At 31.4% G+C, this 19,135-nt stretch overlaps 2 protein-coding genes across 2 annotated transcripts; both read left to right on the top strand.

Moving 5' to 3' along the window:
* The first annotated feature begins 6,988 nt into the window (after window positions 1-6,988).
* Window positions 6,989-8,564, top strand: LOC123917450 (VQ motif-containing protein 9). The gene has a single exon (XM_045969177.1). The coding sequence runs from the start codon at window positions 7,201-7,203 to the stop codon at window positions 8,179-8,181; it is 981 nt and encodes a 326-aa protein (XP_045825133.1). The 5' UTR covers window positions 6,989-7,200; the 3' UTR covers window positions 8,182-8,564.
* A 5,103-nt stretch (window positions 8,565-13,667) lies between these two features.
* On the top strand, window positions 13,668-17,852 carry LOC123916938 (glutathione gamma-glutamylcysteinyltransferase 1-like). Its single transcript, XM_045968527.1, has 8 exons — window positions 13,668-14,151; window positions 15,043-15,199; window positions 15,333-15,571; window positions 15,828-15,991; window positions 16,239-16,290; window positions 16,414-16,641; window positions 16,866-17,096; window positions 17,531-17,852. Exons 1-8 carry the CDS (start codon window positions 14,083-14,085, stop codon window positions 17,606-17,608), a joined length of 1,218 nt encoding a protein of 405 aa, XP_045824483.1. The 5' UTR covers window positions 13,668-14,082; the 3' UTR covers window positions 17,609-17,852.
* Window positions 17,853-19,135: the final 1,283 nt, after the last annotated feature.

The raw sequence follows: 19,135 nt of genomic DNA, 5'->3' as shown, positions 1-19,135 counted from the left end.
ATGACAAACGAATGTGACTCATACTTTAGTTAGGGTAACAATTTTTGTGCTAGTCGCATTCTAAAAATAAAAACAAAATATTTTTGTTCTCATAAAATTTCATCTTTCATCCTAATGGACATGATATTGACATTTTTTTTATATTTATGGAACATAATATGGACATAACTTGACATAATAGATGGATATATATCTTGGACATAAAATAAATGTTGACTTTAATATAAATAGGTCATTAGGAACAAAATAATATGAAGAGAAAAACCACTATATGTTTTTAATTTTATGAACTAAGATCAAATATTTATAATGGAGAAAACATTATTTAACCGTTTTTTAGTGTCTTATATAAATAAGTATTTTATAAAAATAATTAATATACAGTAATGAGCTATTTAAAAGATCTTTTAAAATAGTTTAAAACAGTTGGACAAATCTACAAAAAAGAAAAGAAAAGAATTTTATATTTAGTGATTGAAAACTTATTATAAGGTCATCGATCAGGTTTTGCGGCTTTTAATTTGATTTTAATGTTATTTTTCTTCACTTCCTAATCCTATGGATATGTGGTCAAAAAAGGTTTGGAAAAAGAAAACATTCATAGAATCACTGACTAATGTACAATACAGTGAAGAATAACGAACTTTTGACCAGAATAGCTACTTAAGCAGGTTTTGGAAATAGTGATCAACCCTTTAATTGCATGCTTAAAATGCTTAATGCTCACAACCACAAATAAACCAACGCCGGAAATATGGCTCATAAAGAATACTGTTGTTTGATACTATATCAATAATAATCGTGGTATAGAAATAAATTAACTTTAATTTTATGTTATACTGTTTGAATTAATAAATAGAATGTCCGGACTTCAACCTCTATATTATATAGTATGATATTTTTATCAATTCAGTTAAACTTGTGGAGAAAGTCAGACTCTTATTTTATTTTTTTGTTCAAGTAGTCTAATGGCTAGAATTTCACATTTTAAAGTGAAATAATATGAGTATCAGAGTTCGAACATTGGTCTCTACATTTTACGTGCAATGTCCAAACCAACTTAGTTATACTCACGCGTCAAACTCTTATTTACTACCCATATTACTACATTATAGTTCAGGGACAATTAATTATTCTACAAAACTTATTTAAATATTTTTATTAAAGATACTCTAAAATAGCAAAAAGTAACTTATAAACTCATGAGAATGGAACATTATCAACAATTTTTTTAACCCATGTTTTTTTTAATACTCTCTTCGTCCCAATTTGATTGACACAGTTGACTATTTCATGCATGTCGATGCATAACTTTGACGATTAATATTTTTAATTGTATAATAGTAAAAATGATAAAAATTTGATATTTTAAAAATATTCATCGAGATGAATCAAACAACATCTTATATATGCTAATATGTATTTTTGTTTATTAGTAGAAAAATAAGGTCAAAACAACATGTGTGAATAGTGCGCAACAGTCAACTGTGTCAATCAAATTAGAACAGATAGAGTAGATAGATAAGATAAGATGACAAACTATTGAAAATTCAACACGCACAAAATGAAAGATTATTATTCGAATCCCAATTATAACATTAGACTTAGCGCATGATTCTAAAGGACTACTATAATTGAATAACTGAAAATGTGAGTGTGACATTGTCTAGCCTTAACACATGTCTTTATAATACATGCTCCCTCCGTCTCAAAAAGAGTGATCTAGATGATTGTTTCATGTATGCCGATGCATAACTTTGACGATTAATATTTTTAATTGTATAATAGTAAAAATTATAAAAATTTGATATTTTGAAAATACTCATCAAGACAAATCCAACAACATCTTACATGCTAATATTTATTTTTATTTATTAGTAGAAAAAATATGGTCAAACCAAGATACGAATAATGTACATTTTTAAAATGGGTCACTCATTGTGGGATGGAGTATAATAAATAATACTCCCTTCGGACATAATTATAAGCAAAAAACACTTTTTAGATTCATTGAAAAAATAATGTATTCAGTCTATATTATTGATCAAATACATTACTTTTTCAATGAATCTAAAATGTGGTTTTTTGTTTATAATTATGTCCGGAGGGATTACTTTACATATACTAGAGTGTTTTTGCTTTCTTTTCATTCTTTTGTTTTGTTCTAAAGTGCTAAACTCTTTCTGGTTTTTCTATTTTTGGGTGTGCCATCATTCAGTTTGGACAGAAATGGTTTAAGATTCTGTGCCATGGCCAACTTTGGAGGTAACTGCCAAAGCAACCCCGTAACAGGTTTGACCAGCCATAAGTGACCACGACTCAATTTCAAATCTGCCACGTGATTTGTCCCTCTTATTATACAATTCAACATCCACTTTTCTTTTTCTTCAATATAATCATTTTTCAGTGAATAAAAAAAAAAGAGTTTTCAAGACTATGCTCTCCTGTGAGTATTTAAGTTGCATGATACATTTAGATTAGGTAGAATTATACCAGAGGTTCTTCATCTTATTTATGTGTAACACTTTAATTTTTTATTTTTTTTGTCATGTTTAGATCATTTATCTCTTATAAAATGCATATATAAGTCATTTTTCTCATTTTTTATAAAAAAAAATACTGAGGTGGCAAGCCACATCAGATAATTTAATTTTTTTAAAATATTTTTATTAAAAATAAAATAAAAAATCAGAAATATGATGAACTTCCTCATCATCTTCAACATCTTCCTTGATTCTTCATCCTTAAATCTTCATCTTCTTTCTTGAATACTTTTCAAACATCGTAAATTTATGTTATGTTATAATGAAAAAATTCAAAATCAGTAAATTGTCAATAAACCATATCCCCAAATATCATGATTTTTGTACGCTGTCCAGACAAATACATCTTCAAGATTTGTTAATTATTAAATCATCTCCAGAACTCCCTACATCAACATGCATTAAAAAAAACCAAACACTCATGTATAATTCTTATAATTTGTAACCAAGAACTATCGCACCACACAACTAACTAATAATAGAACAATCTAGGACTAAACAACAGAAATTTGCAGTTAAGAAAAAAACTAAAGCAACACTGATAAGCTATAATAATGAACAAACATAAACGCCACAAATTGTAAAAAATAAAATAATAAGAATGTCGAATAAAATTGAACTGATTCAAATCAAAGTCAAATTTTATACAATTTTTTAGCGGATCCAACTTTTTTCTTTTGACGCAACGGATCCAACTCTTAAACCATGTAAAATCATGATATTTGGGATTTTAGGGTTTATTGACAATTTGAGGATTTTTATTTTTGTGTTTAAAAGAGGATTGATATGAACATAATATAGATTGATGATGTTTAGAAGTATATTTTAGTAGACATTTTTTGTTTATTAAAGAAAGAAGATGAAGATCTAAGGATGAAGATTAAAGGAAGATGTTAAAGATAATGAAGTTCATAATTTTTCCTGGTTTTTTTTTATTTATTTTTTTTAATAATTTTTAAAAAATAAAAAATAAATTATCTGATGTGGCTTGCCACATCAATGTTTTTTTAATAAAAAATTAGAAAAAGGACTTGTATGTGCATTTTATAAGAGATAAAGATCTAAATGTGATAAAAAAAAGATAAAGGACTAAAATGTTATAAATAAATAAGATGAAGGACGTTCGATGTAATTTTGCCTTTAGATTATGTACTTCTTTTTGCTTAGAAAAAAAAAAGATTATGTACTTTTTTTTTACTAATGAAATGGTAAATTATTAAAAATGTACACGCATAAAATAGAAAAATTGAAATTCATATTCTGATCATGGCGTTCAAGTAGATTATGTGATTCCTAACATCCAAGGTATTCTTATTCGAATTAAAATTTCATTGTTGTGTTGGTCAGATTCATCGATATTTATCGTTGACTTCTTTAAAACTAGACCCTTACCCGTGCGATGCACGGGTGTGATGCGATTGTTTTAATTTTACAATTGCATAAAACTGAAACATTAAATATTATCAAAATAATAATAATAAAATAGAGAATCCGAGATTCAAAAGATTTATTTTCCAAGAAGAAGTGATGTGACATTGTAAGTGAGTAGTTAAATGAAGAAATATTATTGGTTTAAGGATTATGGTTTACTTTACCTGAGTAACAGAATAACTATCTAAAATTTATATATACAGGAGTAATAAGATATATCTCCGCACAACATATAAATTTATTTCAAAACACACAAATGATTGGATGAAAAGAGATGTGGCAAAATTTAAGTCACACAATTGGCATATAAATAGTGACAGAATTAGAAAAACTCAAATAAAACAAATAAAATTAAAGGGTACATACCTTTTAAAAATATTCCAAAGGGACATATGTGAAGAGCATCAACCTCACAGTTCAGTTCTTTTGAGTAAGAGATGATGACCCAAAGCCTAAAATAAAAAATTATAAAAATAAGTATATCAATAAAAAAATGAATAAATAAAAAAGTAAAGGAAAGGAAAGTAAAACAACTATTGCATAATTCAATTAAAAATAAAGTATATATTATTTAATTTGTATCATAATAGAATATGAATACACATATACAGTAACACTTAACTAAACATATAAATGGATGTGCAACACAAAAGTTGAATGTATGATCTGCAACAAACAAAAAATGTCAAATTCTCTTAAATTTTTTTGTTATGAAAAAAGTTAATTTTTGCAAAAAAATAAAATAACTACAACAAATCATGGTTTTAGAAAATAACATAAGTATTTATATCGGATGCACAAAAGATGAAGAGGCAAGATAATGGAAAGAGAAATTGCACATATAAGATATGAAAAAATCTATTCTCACGTTTAACCGAAAAAACAAATGGTAATTATCAGGGGATGAAAATATTTGTTTCTAACATTCGTAATGGTTAGTTAGGAAAATATGAATAAGATTCAAATTAAAACAATTGTAACCTATATATTAAAATATTGGTAGAAGAGTCAAAGGGATGAAAATTGAATTGTGAATTAAGAGATGAAAAAATATTACCGGGAGTTACAAAGTTAATTAGTGTGTATTTTTGAATTCTCCTTATTATAATTTAATAAGCAAAAGTTATTATATTCCCCAAAAAAAGTAAAGGCTAAGTAAAGGCTTGAGTGAGTGTATATTAAAAAGCCATAAGTATATAAATGTAGAATATGAAAAGTATAGAGATGACAATAATAATAATAATAATAATAATAATAATAATAATAATAATAATAATAATAATAATAATAATAATATAAGTAGAAATGATGTGGCATTGTAGAGTGATTTAATTGGATTTAAATAGATGATGTGTCTAAATGAAATAATTTGATTGGTCTAAGTGGATTAGGGTTAGGAGAACTATTTAGGAATTATATATATAGATATAAAAACATTTTGTCTAAATCTTTTTTAATAAATTTAAGTTACATAATTTAATTCTAATGATGACGTGGTTTTTTTTATATGATGTGAGCGAAAATCTAATACATGTACAAACTACAAACTACTAGGCTACTAGCAGATAAGACCGAATTAAATTTTCTAATATTAAAAAATTATTACTATATACCCAAAGAGAAAAATAAAATAAAAGGGAAAAGAAAAGAAAATAGGAGTGCAATGGCTTTCCTTCTTTTGCGATTCTTGTCTGATCTCTTCTTTTTAGCCTAAATAAACTATAGACTCTAGAAAACAATATTAAAAGAAGTGAAAGAGATGTACAAAACTAAAAACAACACTATATAATAAATTCATTAAATTTGATTTAGTGATTTTGTGGGAGTGATCAGGGTAGTATATACGAGGTCTACAAAAATATGGTTTCATATTTAACTTAGTCAAAAGTAAAATTTAGTGATAAACACGATGTATAAATAAAAAAAATGAGATTACCTCAAAAATTAAAAAATTAAAAAAGAAATAATAATTTTACTAAATCAACCATATAAAGTGTGTTTATAAATTTATAATAAATTATTAATATGGTAACCCAAAAAAAAATATAATATATTTATTATTACCATAAATAAAAATCAAATAAACGTTGACTCAATAATTATTAAAAGACACAATTAAAAAAAATTATTTTATACTAACATTCAATTAAAATACATAATTAATCATTTTATTTCTTTACGTTATTAAGATATTGATTCAGAATTTTTACCGTAGTCAATAATGATTAATCTACATTAAAAAAAACCTATAGTAATTAAGGGTACAATTTTTTCTCTCAATCGAATTTTTTCAACACGAGTCATAAATTGTACTCTTAATTACTTTTTTTGTTTGAAGAAACTAAGTTACCTCACCCAAATTGGCACCAGAGAGAATCGAACATGAAACCTTAAGGAGGAGTCATTCTTAAGTCTCAAGCCAATATCAGCATACCAAACCAAATGAGTTATGTTCCCTTAATTACATATTTAAAAGAACCAAAATAGTCCCCACTTAAATTGATTAATTCATCATTTTTTTTTCATCAAAAGGATAACTATGAATTTGGATCCTCTTCGGTTCTTTCTTTTTTTTTTTTTTGCCTACCATTATTCGGTCATTCACTCATCTCTTTCTCTCTCTTCTACATCATACATTTTTTCCTTTATTGATCAACAACCGTTAAATTAGGGGAAAAAATAGGACCGAATACAAAGTACCGAAGATGATCCAAATCCAATAATAAATAGGGTCATGCTAAACAGTGCCCCTGGGGCACTAGTTAAGCATACTAAAAAAGGAAACAAATGATAAAGTTAATGATGAGAGAGAATAACTTTTCACATCATTAAAACATTGAATACACAATTTACGAGATAAAACTTCTATATTTGTATCCTTAACTAGTGCCCCGGGACACTGTTTAGCATTTTCTTAATAAATATTGACTACCTCACTCAATAGTACAGTAATCTTTTTTTTTTTTTTTTTGAGTTAATTAATGTGTGTTCGCATTCCCCACTCAGTTGATATTTAAACCCTTGAAAAAAAACAAAGCACCCTAATATTCTATATAATCTTCTATTGTCTGTCCCTACTCTCGGTCTCTGGTGAGATAAGAGTAAGAAAGAAAGAAAAATTCATCACCACACACACAAACACAAACCCTCACTCATCAAAAATTGGTATAGCAGTAGTATTATTCATTCTGTAGTAATCCTCATCCTCATCCTATTTTGTAGTGTAATGGATAAAAGCTGTCAACAATCCTCTTCAGACTCTACTACTACCTCTACTGATACCAATAACAATAACAACTATCTCAGACACCTCAATAAGCTTTCTCACAAGATCTCAAAACCACCCATTCTCAAACCTCAAACCTCTTTTGACCACCCTATTCCACCACCACAACAACAAAATAATAACAATAATAATAATAATCCTCTACAACAAAACCCACAACATCAACCACCAGTTTACAATATCAACAAAAATGATTTCAGAGATGTTGTTCAAAAACTAACAGGTGCACCTACAAACGACCGTATTTCAACACCACAACCTATTCAACAACAACCTAAACAACAAAGCTCTCGTCTTCAACGTATTCGTCCACCTCCGTTACCTCATATTACTAACCGTCCACCGCCGTTACTTAACGCTCCTCCTCAACTTCCACTACCCCAGCATCAGCAAAATAATTTTAACTTTAATTTTAACGCTGTTAATTTTAATCAGAATTTTCCTGGTTTTGGTAGAGCTCCGGCGGCACCGTTATCTCCGTTACCGCCATTTCCCACTGTTCACGCTGCCGCTGAATCTCCGATTTCTGCTTATATGCGCGATCTGCAGAGTTTTAAGGGTTTCTCTGGTTTTTCTCCGTTGCCTCTTCCTCCGGTTCCAGAAACCCAACAACAACAACAACAACAACAACAACAACAACAACAACAGCAGCAGCAAGAGCAGGAGCAGGAGAATCAACCGCCGCCGCCACAGCCACAGCAAGAGGCTGTTCAGCCGGCTCCGGTGGCGGCTCAATCGCAGTCGGCGTTTCAGATGCCGTCTTCACCAGGTCCATTTGGGTGTTTGAATTCACAGCTTGCATCTTATCCTTTGTTGTCACCAGGTTTATTGTTTTCCCCAAATTCGGGTAATTTAGGGTTTCCTCAACTTCCTCTTTCACCAACTGTGCCTGTACCAAGTCCAAGATGGAGAGGAATTTGACTTCAACTGAGGTAAGAATCGTCCGAATCATGGTTTTTCGGCTTTGATTTTGGGATGTACATGATGATGGTGGTGGTGGTGGAAAGGGAATTTATTGAATTTGTGGTGGTTGGACTGAAAAACTAGTTAGTCCATTCTACTGCTTAGTTACTACTAGTTTATTTTATTTATTGTGTAAATGGGGTATCAAAGACAGATGAAAAGAACAATTTTGCAATTGTTTTTTGCTCTTTTTGGATATTTTGGGGGGAGGGGATCAGAAAAACAGGAATTAGATGTTATTATACAAATATAGTGGGATTATCATGCTGTTTTTAATTTACAAAAACTATATTGTTATTGGCATTTTCTTTTGTTAATTAACCATGTTTTTTTTCTTCAAATGTGTGTTGTTGTTTATAGTCAAGTTGGTATTATTGTTTGATCCTATGCTATTTGTAGATAAAGCTTGTTTAGTACTATTATCATTTGTGGTTATTGGTATCTTATGTTCTTTTTTGAGGGACTGTGACTATGTACTGTTTGATCTTTCTATTGGGATAAAGGGGAAATTGTTGACTGGTCGTTCAATAATTTTATTCTCCTACATGTGCTAGTTAGGCAGTGTTTGCTATTTAAAGATGATTTTTGTTTTACAAAGTTAGCTATTCAAAATGTGTGCTATTCCTTCATTTAGTCATAAGAGAGGTTGGAATTATTCTGCTTAACCTTAACATGATTGCTGATCTTGTTCCATAACAAGATAGTAATTCTGCTTTCCAGAGGCGTCTTTGCCACATGTGCGACGGCATAAGGCCTCATAAAAATAGGGGCCTCTAAAAAAAATTATAGGGTAGTAGTATTGGTAAATGAGAGGTATAAAACTAGGGATTACAAGCTTCCAAATGAGAGATTGTGGAGTTCAAATACCTGAGATACTCTTTATTCTAAAATGATGAATTTATTTGTTACAAAATGTTCCTAAAAGAATTTTTTACCGTGAATACATTTTTTTAGGCGTTTTATAGCTAATTGTTATACTATAGTTTTATCAAATGGAGAGACGTGTAATAGAAATTGTCTTGTTTATCAAACTTTTTTTATATTAGTAAAAAAATGATTATTTTTTAGGGTTATTGATGTTATTTTTAATTTAAATCGTTGACAATTTTTTTGAATTTTTTCTTTTATTAGGGCCTATTTTTAAAAATCGCACAGGGTCTCCAAAAAGTTGGAGACGCCCCTGCTGCTTTCGAATGTGCCATTGTTTTTTTTACTGCTTACAACTGTATGACCAACATTGGTAACATAGTGCATAGTACAATGCAACATTAAGCATTCAGATTGTGTTTTACTATGTTTCATAGGCATTTTATAATTGTATTTCTCTATCATCTATGTATTCTTGTTCTCGACTCTCAATTTTAGCTCTTTGGTTGCATTTTTAGGCTTTGCATTCTCTGAGGTTATTGGTTGTGATTCTTATATTTTGTTTTGTGGGTTTTACACTGATTGCGGTTTTATAATCTATGTTTAAAACTTTATCGTGAAGGATTCTTGAAAGAGTTGATGCTATCGCGAATATACAAAATTAATTTGATGTTGATACAACACGGATGTGGTGTCTGATTTGGATTGTGATGTTTAAGATCATTGGTGGTTTTGATTATATAGTAAGCTTAAAATAGGTGACAACTCAAAAGAATAGGATTTAACTTGGTTCCTGGGTCTCTCTCATGAAGGGATCTTCCTTTTTCACGTTCCTTTCGGATGTTCTAAAGTAATTGTTGTGTATGGCTTTCTGGTAGTGAGTTAGTGTACATGATTACTTCAAGATTATCTCAAAATATCTGGTAGTTTTCTGAAGTGACTGAGGAAAACTACTGATTCCTTTAGTTTAGGGAAGTGTTTCTCTCATTTTTGCTAATATTTGTCAAGTTAAACTGTCTTTTGACATGAGCTCAAACACAGTCTATCACTGCTGATTCATACTAACTCGGTAACTCCCTTTCTTATATCTCTAAACTAAAAATGTGATTTTCAACCACAGTTCTTCTGAGTTTTGACACAAGAACTCTTGACTCCTCAGTGTTTGAATGTGTTTGTTTTGAGTAGGAATTTTTTTCATTTCTTAAAAGAAAGGACTCCTTTACTTTGGTTTCTGATGTATATAAGTATTTATTTTAAAAAATGATGACATATATTGTCTATAATTATTGGCTCGTTATTCTCTCAAAATACAAGCAATGGAGCCTTCTATTTCTTTTGAGAAAGGAAGAGGATCTCTACTCCTTCGTTTCTTCTGGGTTCAGATCAACAAACTTCTGAGTTACGACACGTTTTTTTTTTTGACAGGTTGATGACAGCATAGTGTTGTGGATATTTTTTCTTTTGCAAATTGTCAAATGACACTTCTACACTGTTTATTCTGCATATGATTGGTACTATACAGAACAGAACCCCACACATAGTGATATTGTTTTGTGCAGGAAATAGTGTTTTTCTCTTTTATATGACTTCGATTTAGCTCTATCAAGCTTTGTAATGTGGTCATGTTTTCCAAGTTTTATGGTTTTTTTTTTTTGAACAGCAAATATTTTTATATAAATAGATGAAGTGGAGTACAAGAGGTACTAGCCCACTAATGGGGAGAAGTACAAGTGGTACTCGATCCAACCACCAAAAGATGAAAACCATAAGGAACTTATAGGCACATGAAAAATAGCCCTAAGTATATCAGCAAAAACTTATACATCCCTATCACCTATCTGTCTAAGCAAGCAATCTAAGGGGAATGTATTCCATTCATATAAATTACACACACCAGGAAACCTTCTAGCAGTGAACCACTGCAGAGAAGTACATTTAATCGCCTCCACAATTTCGTGCACGGTTGAAACCTTGTTGTGAAAAAGAAGCGTGTTTCTTGCGAGCCATATCTTCCAAGTAACCATTTGCCAAGTTTTATGGTACTTTAGCCTTGTTATGCTGAAAGTTGCTAGACTGTGTTTGGCATTGGTTTATCACCATAATTTAAGAGCAGAGCGAAAATAAGAACGTATTAACGATACTAACATTAGTCGTTTTAAAAAAATACATAGTATAATTCAAGCCAAATTGAGAATCTTGCAAGCTCTATTATATACATTGATAAACTTGATGCTGAAATAAGAGTTAGTAGCATGTCAGTAAAGGTAACATGTCAAAACAAAAGTTATGCTGAAATAGACGAAATTGTGTGGAATATATAAAATTTTGAATGCCTCTGATAATGATATGATATACTCCATGTAAAGGTAACATGTCAGTGCTAATATTGCTTTTTTAAAGAACACTGCCAAATTGCGTCAAAAAAAAAAAAGAGAACACTGCCAAATAGAAAATGACTTTGTTTTTGAAGTATTTAATTTACAACTGTACTACAGAGCACCAAAAGTTTTAATCCAAGGAGGATGAAAAAATATTGGAAAAACTAGTTGAGGTACTTAAGCACATGAATTGCAACATTAAGTTCCTCCTCTAAGGAAAAGGATTTTAATGCATGTTTGGTTGTGAGTAAAATTACATTAAAAAAACGAATCGTTAGTTGGTCAAGTGGTGATTGATGCTAGATTTGATAGTGATGATCACGGTTCGATTCACCACAATTGCGATCAGAGGGACTGAAACCATTTGACGTCATAACTGATCCCGAACTAGATTAGGCGATCGAGTGGGCCGGATATTGGTGGTGGGAAAAAAAATAGATGATTTGGAATATAATTAAAAGTGACCAGGACATAATTGGGTAGTAATTACTTTTAATATCTTGTTTTTTTTTTTTTGAAACACTTTTAATATCTTGTTAGTAGATGCATTTTCTTCTTATTCTGCCTAATCTTTCATTGTGTCTGCCCCTGTTTTTATGCGTTAATCCTTTATTGTTTTGGGTTCCTACTTTTGTGCATATTTTTCAACAATTAAAAATTATTATTTGAGTAAAATTACGATAAAAGGTAAAAGACTTTTTTGAAAAATATAAAAAATAGAAGATTTGGAATATTATTCAAAGTGAACAAATAGTATCTTCGTAATTTTTTGTAAAAAAAAGTAACTTGGTAATTTTTTTTATAATGGTAATAATTACTTTTAATATTGTTAGTAGATGCAATGCGACTATAAAAAATGACATAATATTTTATTTTTTGGATTTTTTTTACATAATAACTTATTTGATTATTATATTGTGTTCCTATTTTTATGTGTAGATTGATGTTTTTCTGCCTCTTTTTTATTTTTTATAGAATAACCTATTTAGTAGTATTATATTAGGGGTCTGTTTGGTAAAAATAAGCTATAAGCTAGCTGATAGCTGATAAGCTAGCTGATAGCTGAAAAGCTAGCTTATAGCTGATAGCTGAAAAGCTAGCTTATTGAAATTAAAGTGTTTGGTAAAATTAGCTTTTAAAGTGGTTATTAAATATAAAATTACATAATTGATAGTGGGTAGTTTATTTTTTAGAGTGGGTAGTTATTAAATTAAAGGGTAAAAATGGAATAAAGTGTAAAAAGCTATAAGCTATAAGCTCAAATGCTACTTGAAATAGCATCTGAAAAAAAGCTATAAGCTAGTACAAAAAGCTTGTTACCAAACACCTCTAATTTTTTGAAACAAGCTTATAAGCTCATATAATAAGCTATAAGCTAGCTTATTTGTGTTACCAAACAGAGCCTAGGTTGCTCATATTTTTATGGGTAGATTTTTCTTTTAGAAGATTTAGATTAGATGGTAATTTTTTTTGCCTTAATTGCATTTTTGACCCCTTAACTTTCACAAACTTGCAATTTTGGCCTCCTAACTTTTATAATAGCACTTTGGCCCCTTAACTTTAGCCCCTTTTGCAAAATCTTAATTTTGACAAAGTCAACGCACATGTGGCAATTTACTTAAATGACTCAAATACCACATCATCATTTATTGCCACATCATCAATTCATCATTTTATTAAGAAAAAAAAAATTTAATGTAGAATGAAGGCACGTGCTTCTTCTTTCTTGTTTCATCTTTCACTTTGCAAAATTTCATGTGGTTGTGCAACGGTAGTGTTGTGTTGTGGTTGTGGCTGTATATAATCCCTTTTCTTAAAAACTTTAAGCTTACTTGATTGTTTCCCTGTTACATAGCCTTAACAATTGTCTTAACAAGCTCAGCAGACAAAAATGAAGAACTTAACAAAAAATCAACCGAAACAGAATTCAACATGTACATAAAATATTTTTCTCTTGAAATGGTTTAACAAAACATTGCTTTTGGGTGTTGTTGGGTTTGGAACCTTCAAATCCCATTTGGATTTCATTTTCATTATAACTTATAAGCCAAAGGGCTATAAATCCAAACCGACATAACAGAAATGCTATAAAACCAAACTCGTAACATAGACTTTTCCACATTCAAGTCATTACATATAGTCTATAGACTTTTGCAATATGAGACAGAGAAATCGAACAGGTTTGCTGTTTTCTAATTTAAGATTGGAAAATGCTAAACAGATTTAGGACTACCTTGTTTTTCATGGACGGAATGTATCACGTGCGTCCCTTCGAGTTTTTTTTTTTTTTTTGTATTTTTTTTATTTTAATAATTCCAAATATGGCATTATAATGGCTTGTGAGTCACTTAAGGACTTGCCACTTGTGTGTTACTTGGTCAAAATTGAGATTTTGCAAAAGGGGTTAAAGTTAAGGGGTTAAAAGTGCTATTATAAAAGTTAGGGGGCCAAAATTACAAGTTTGTGAAAGTTAAGTTGTCAAAAGCACAATTAAGCTTTTTTTTTTAATATTGTTAGTAGATATATTAGGTAAATTGATTTTGCCTGTAAAAAAAAAAAATCGATTCTATTCTTATAAAGGGTTGGTCGGTTTCGTTGTTGTGAATGAGTGGCGATGGCGGGGTTCTATCGACGCCTTCTTCCTTCCCCACCTGCCATCGATTTTGGTTCCTCTCAAGGCAAGGTCAGTCATAATAATACCCACCGTCTCTACTTCGTTTTGGTAGGGCTTAATTAGTCCCCAAAATCACAAAGTGTCTGCATTAGTACTTGTTAGGAGGACCAATTTCATTTGTATTGCATTATTTGCATAGTTAGGAACACGATGTAACTTGTGTGTCCTGAGAGATACAACCTATGAAGCACGGACACCGGACACAACACGAACACTGATACGTCGTCGACACTGGTAATAATTTGAGAATATGACGTCACAATTTAATGTAATTATACGTGTCGGTGTCGTGTCGGTGTCCAACACCGACGCGTGTCCGACACCGGGACGCACCTAATCCGAGGAGTGTCCGTTCATAGGTTACAAGTGGTAAGAGCTAAAAGACGTTAGAGTTGGGGGAATGAGGGGGTGATGGGGCTAGGTTCAAATCCTGTGGTGGGACTAATTTGGTAACATTACTAACAACTTGACTATAAAAAAATTGAAATTTTCACGTTCCAGAATATTTCTCTAAACCATTGGCTTTCAACCTGTGATCTTAGACTATTTATGTGTGTAATTTTTATTCTTTTTGGTTTTGAGCTTGTATTGGGAGTGAATGTTATTGTTCTAGGGTGATTTTATTTATCCCCTATAGCCATATTTGAACCAGACTCTTGTAGTGTTTCTAGCACATCTTGTGAGTTGTGACTAGATCACTCTTAATAAAAAAATTGTGTGTGGCGATTGAATGTATATTTAAGAGCATAAATGAGATTTTCTAACATGTTTTAGATTGGCTTATTTTTTATCAGAAACAATTTTGTTACCGATAAGCTCCTGATAACTTGAGAATTGAGTCATCATAAGTTAAATGATTTCTAGGATATTTGTTGACTAATTTGACAATTTCGATTTCAGCAACTTTTTCGTGAAGCCATTCAAAACAGAACCATGGAAGGCTTTCCCAGGTTGGTTTCATGTTTCCAAACACAATCCGAGCTTCGCCTTTGCGGCCTAGCAAGCTTGTCCATGGTTCTCAATGCTCTTGGCATTGATCCTGGCAGAAAATGGAAAGGTGTTCTCTAATGCTCAAAATTTGTTGTTTTCTTATTAAGTATATTGGAACAGCTTAGTACAATATCTGTTCTGCAGCAAAATTGTCTTTCTCTGTTGTGAAATTTATTTGCATTTGAGTGATTTATATACAGGACCTTGGAGATGGTTTGATGAGTATATGTTGGAAAATTGCAAACCTCTCGACAAGATCAAAACCGGAGGCATCTCATTTCAGAATCTTGTATCTTTGGCTCATTGCACGGGAGCGAAAGTTGAAGCCTTCCCTGCAAGCCATACCAGTATCGATGATTTTCGTAAATATGTCATGAAGTGTTCAACTTGTGATGATTGTCATATAATCTCATCATACCACAGAAAAGCTCTCAAACAAGTATGTGTTTTGGTTTTACTAACCTTTTTTTGGTGGTTTTTCTAACTTTGACATCATAGGAAATGCAATAACTTTCTGGATTTGATCATATGTTATACCTATAGGAAACACATACTAATTAGTTCATATCATATAATTCTCCATTATTGAATCCACTTATTCTTATAAAAATTTTGTTTAACATACAATATTGGTGCATGTATTTCATTTTGGCAAAATTGGTGAAAATGTTCGGTTGAATTTAATTCCATAACAGACAGGAGATGGTCACTATTCTCCTATTGGAGGCTATCATGCTGAAAAGGACATGGTGCTTGTTTTGGATGTTGCACGTTTCAAGTATCCTCCCTATTGGATCCCACTTACGAATCTTTGGGAAGGCATGAGTTATATTAATGAATTTACTAGAAAATCCAGAGGGTAAAGTTTATTGTTTATGCTAATTTTATTAACCTTGTAGTATGATTAGTCCCATTGTTAGAATGAATGTTATTGTAAGTTGAGATCAATAACTGCAAATCTTGTTGCCAATTTAAGTGATGAGAAAATTTTATGCTTTCTGTTTGCTACAAGGTTCAAACACTGTTTGACCATTGTTAGTATATATATATATATATATATATATATATATATATATATATATGCAATCTGACTTTATCCTCTTCAGGTTCATGCTTATATCAAGGCCTCAAAGGGAACCTGACATGCTTTATACTCTGGTATTTTTCATTCCTTTATAGTTTAAATAGTGAGTCAGAATTTGACACTTATAAAATTATACTGTAAATGACATTGATATTGGTGTGGGTTGGATGTGTGACCTACCTCTGCTGATCTTGTAGAGTTGCAAACATGAAAGTTGGAATAGTAATGCAAAATTCTTCATCAATGACGTTCCTTTTCTATTAAAATCAGAGGATGTGAAAGACATCTCTAAGGTTATTTCGATTATAGTCACATCGCTACCATCTACCTTTGAAGAATTCATCAAATGGGTCGCGGAGATCAGGAGGCAAGAGGATGGTGGTTCAAGCTTAAGTGAAGAGGAGAAAGCACAAGTTGTTGTCAAGGTTTAATACATTTTATCTTAACAATTCTCTCCACATTGTTAAGCATATTTTGTTACACGGTTGGATGGAGATCAATTGATTCAAAGGGAAGCTAGTCCTAGTAGCTTTTGATTCTAGAAGATCTGAACATGAATCAAAACATGCAAATCAACTACTGTTGTTAGTTAGTTCATTTTACTTTTAATAGTCTTAGCCTCTTGTGTATTAACTAATTTGTTATGCAGGAAGAGATATTGAAACAGGTGCGGAGGACCGGACTTTTCAAACACGTGGTCTCGTTTTTGTCACATTCTTGCAGCGGACACACACCATCTTCAGGTGATGGAGACACCTTAACAGTGCTTCTATTGTCCTTACCGTCTACAACATGGGATGGTATCACAGATGAGAAGCTTTTGAAGGAAATTCATGGCCTGGTTTCAATCGAAAATCTTCCTACTTTGCTTCAAGAAGAGGTACTTATCATTCTTGTTTTCTTTCTTTCTTCCCCCTTGTGAGTGGCGATAATGGTTCCCATTATTTAATCATGATGCTAAGGTATGCTTCAAAGCTTTTATAGTGTAGCCCTTGGAAGGGAGTACTTTCTTGATACCTCTTGATGTATCTGCAGTGCTCCTCTGGGACAGAATGTTTCTGTCTCAAGTTTGAGAAGTCAAAATCATGTTCATCCATAATTTACAAGATACAGTGTCTTTGGCTAATGTGCTTTGGAGTGTGATTCCAACACATCCAAGCACACTGTTAGATTGGCGTATGACTGCTATAGTGCGCGTTATTAACTGGTCCACGATAAGTGCTTTCTTGGTCTTGCATAGGAGCACTTAACTATTGCTTATTTTACTCCATTTTGATTTGTCAACTGAACTTATTATGAAATTTTGCATTTCAGGTTCTGCATTTAAGACGTCAGCTACATAGATGTCAAGAAGGCAAGGTAGATGGGGATCTTGGTCTACCTTTGTCTTAGCAGCTCCTTCATTTTTGAGGCTGAGTTTGAGAACCAGGGTCTCATTTTTAATACACTAGGATTATTTATACACTCACCAAGGATAAGAACTACTCCAACTTATTAGATACGAAACTTTTATTAGTTATTTGTCATAACATCAAATAATTATTGTTAGAGCAAAATTTCCTATCATTGTCCAATGGGATGAATGACCTTTGCTAACTATCATGACCAAACTGTAATCAAACATGATTTTCCCTAACATCTTTTAGGATTTTGTTTTACAAAACTGTAATCAGACATGATTTTTCACTTTTTAAACCATATATCACTACTCTTTAGCTATGTTAGATCATTATTCATACATAAAGTTATAATGCTTTCCATGACCTAATCAATAGCCAGTTTTTTTAAAAAAGAATGTTCAATATAAAACTCAACTAAGCTAGAAAACTATATATTAAGGGACAAGCTGCATGTAGATGGTAGCTTCGACCGCCTCAGGTATAATGGGAGTTGGTGGTGTAGTGAGGGGAGCTGATGGTGATTGGCAGCGTCGGTTTGCTGCACCTGTGGCGGGGACTGGCAGTGTCTTGTTTCCGGAGCTTCAGCTTTGAGACAAGGGCTCGAGCAACTTTGATTGCTTTGATCTGGTTTCGATCTTGAATGATGAAGATCAGCTGCGGTTTCACAGGTTCAGACAGCTTTTCTTGGTTACTAACAATTTGTTACAGAGGCCTTGGGTTGTCTGTTTGGTTCATATTGATTGTACGGCTAACAAGGTTGCGGATTGCTTGGCAAAGTTTGGAGCTCGATCTCAGGTTACGTCTCTTTCAATTATTATAATACAATATTCCATAATAGGTCATTCTTGATGTGTACAAACAAATAGACACATCCTCTGTAAGACAATTCAGAAGAGAAATTAATTACACGAGTTTTACTCTCACCCTTTCCATTCTCTTTTCCATTGCATCGCCTTTTCTGTTAAAAATAACACGCTGTTTGTATTGCAATCTAAATATCAATCTAATTCCAATCTAATTCCAAATTGAAGTCACATGAACAAAAGTTACGTACATTCATGCATGGCAAATTTGAACATGTTGAAGACCTGAGTTGTATTGCCGTTTAAATATTGATAGTAAAGCTATAAATGAATGATAAACATTAAAAATTAATTAATGGACATGATTTTTTGTTTTAATATGAACTTGGTCAGATAATAATGTTCAAGTTTTACTTATCTCATTTCTAATGATAACAAGTTCTCACATATAGCACACAAACTATATATAGTGGATGTATTTTATTTAGATTTTCCTTAACTACCCCTCTCATAATTTAGGGTATTTATCCATCAACCAATAAGAACAAGTCATATACATGTGAAATAAAAGTTAGTTACAAGTTAATTATGGATACAAGAGGTTGCAATAGCCCGTTACATAGATACAGTGTAGATCGATAGATAGCATCAATGGAGTTTTGAAAAATTGGGGAGGGCCACAATAGTTAAGTTATTAAAAAAAAAAAAAATCCCTC

The sequence above is a fragment of the Trifolium pratense genome, linkage group LG3, assembly GCF_020283565.1.
Source record: "Trifolium pratense cultivar HEN17-A07 linkage group LG3, ARS_RC_1.1, whole genome shotgun sequence".
Taxonomy (NCBI): Eukaryota; Viridiplantae; Streptophyta; class Magnoliopsida; order Fabales; family Fabaceae; genus Trifolium; species Trifolium pratense.
The sequence above is the reverse complement of the archived record's forward strand: the minus strand, read 5'-3'. Positions and strand labels throughout refer to the sequence as shown.

Bases quoted from the DNA above. Each gene is read 5' to 3' on its own strand.
- LOC123916938 (XM_045968527.1), top strand. From the start codon at position 14,083: ATGGCGGGGTTCTATCGACGCCTTCTTCCTTCCCCACCTGCCATCGAT. The intron at 14,152-15,042 runs GTCAGTCATAAT...TTTCGATTTCAG, and splicing joins TTGGTTCCTCTCAAGGCAAG to CAACTTTTTCGTGAAGCCAT. The intron at 15,992-16,238 runs GTAAAGTTTATT...TATCCTCTTCAG, and splicing joins TTTACTAGAAAATCCAGAGG to GTTCATGCTTATATCAAGGC.
- LOC123917450 (XM_045969177.1), top strand. From the start codon at position 7,201: ATGGATAAAAGCTGTCAACAATCCTCTTCAGACTCTACTACTACCTCT.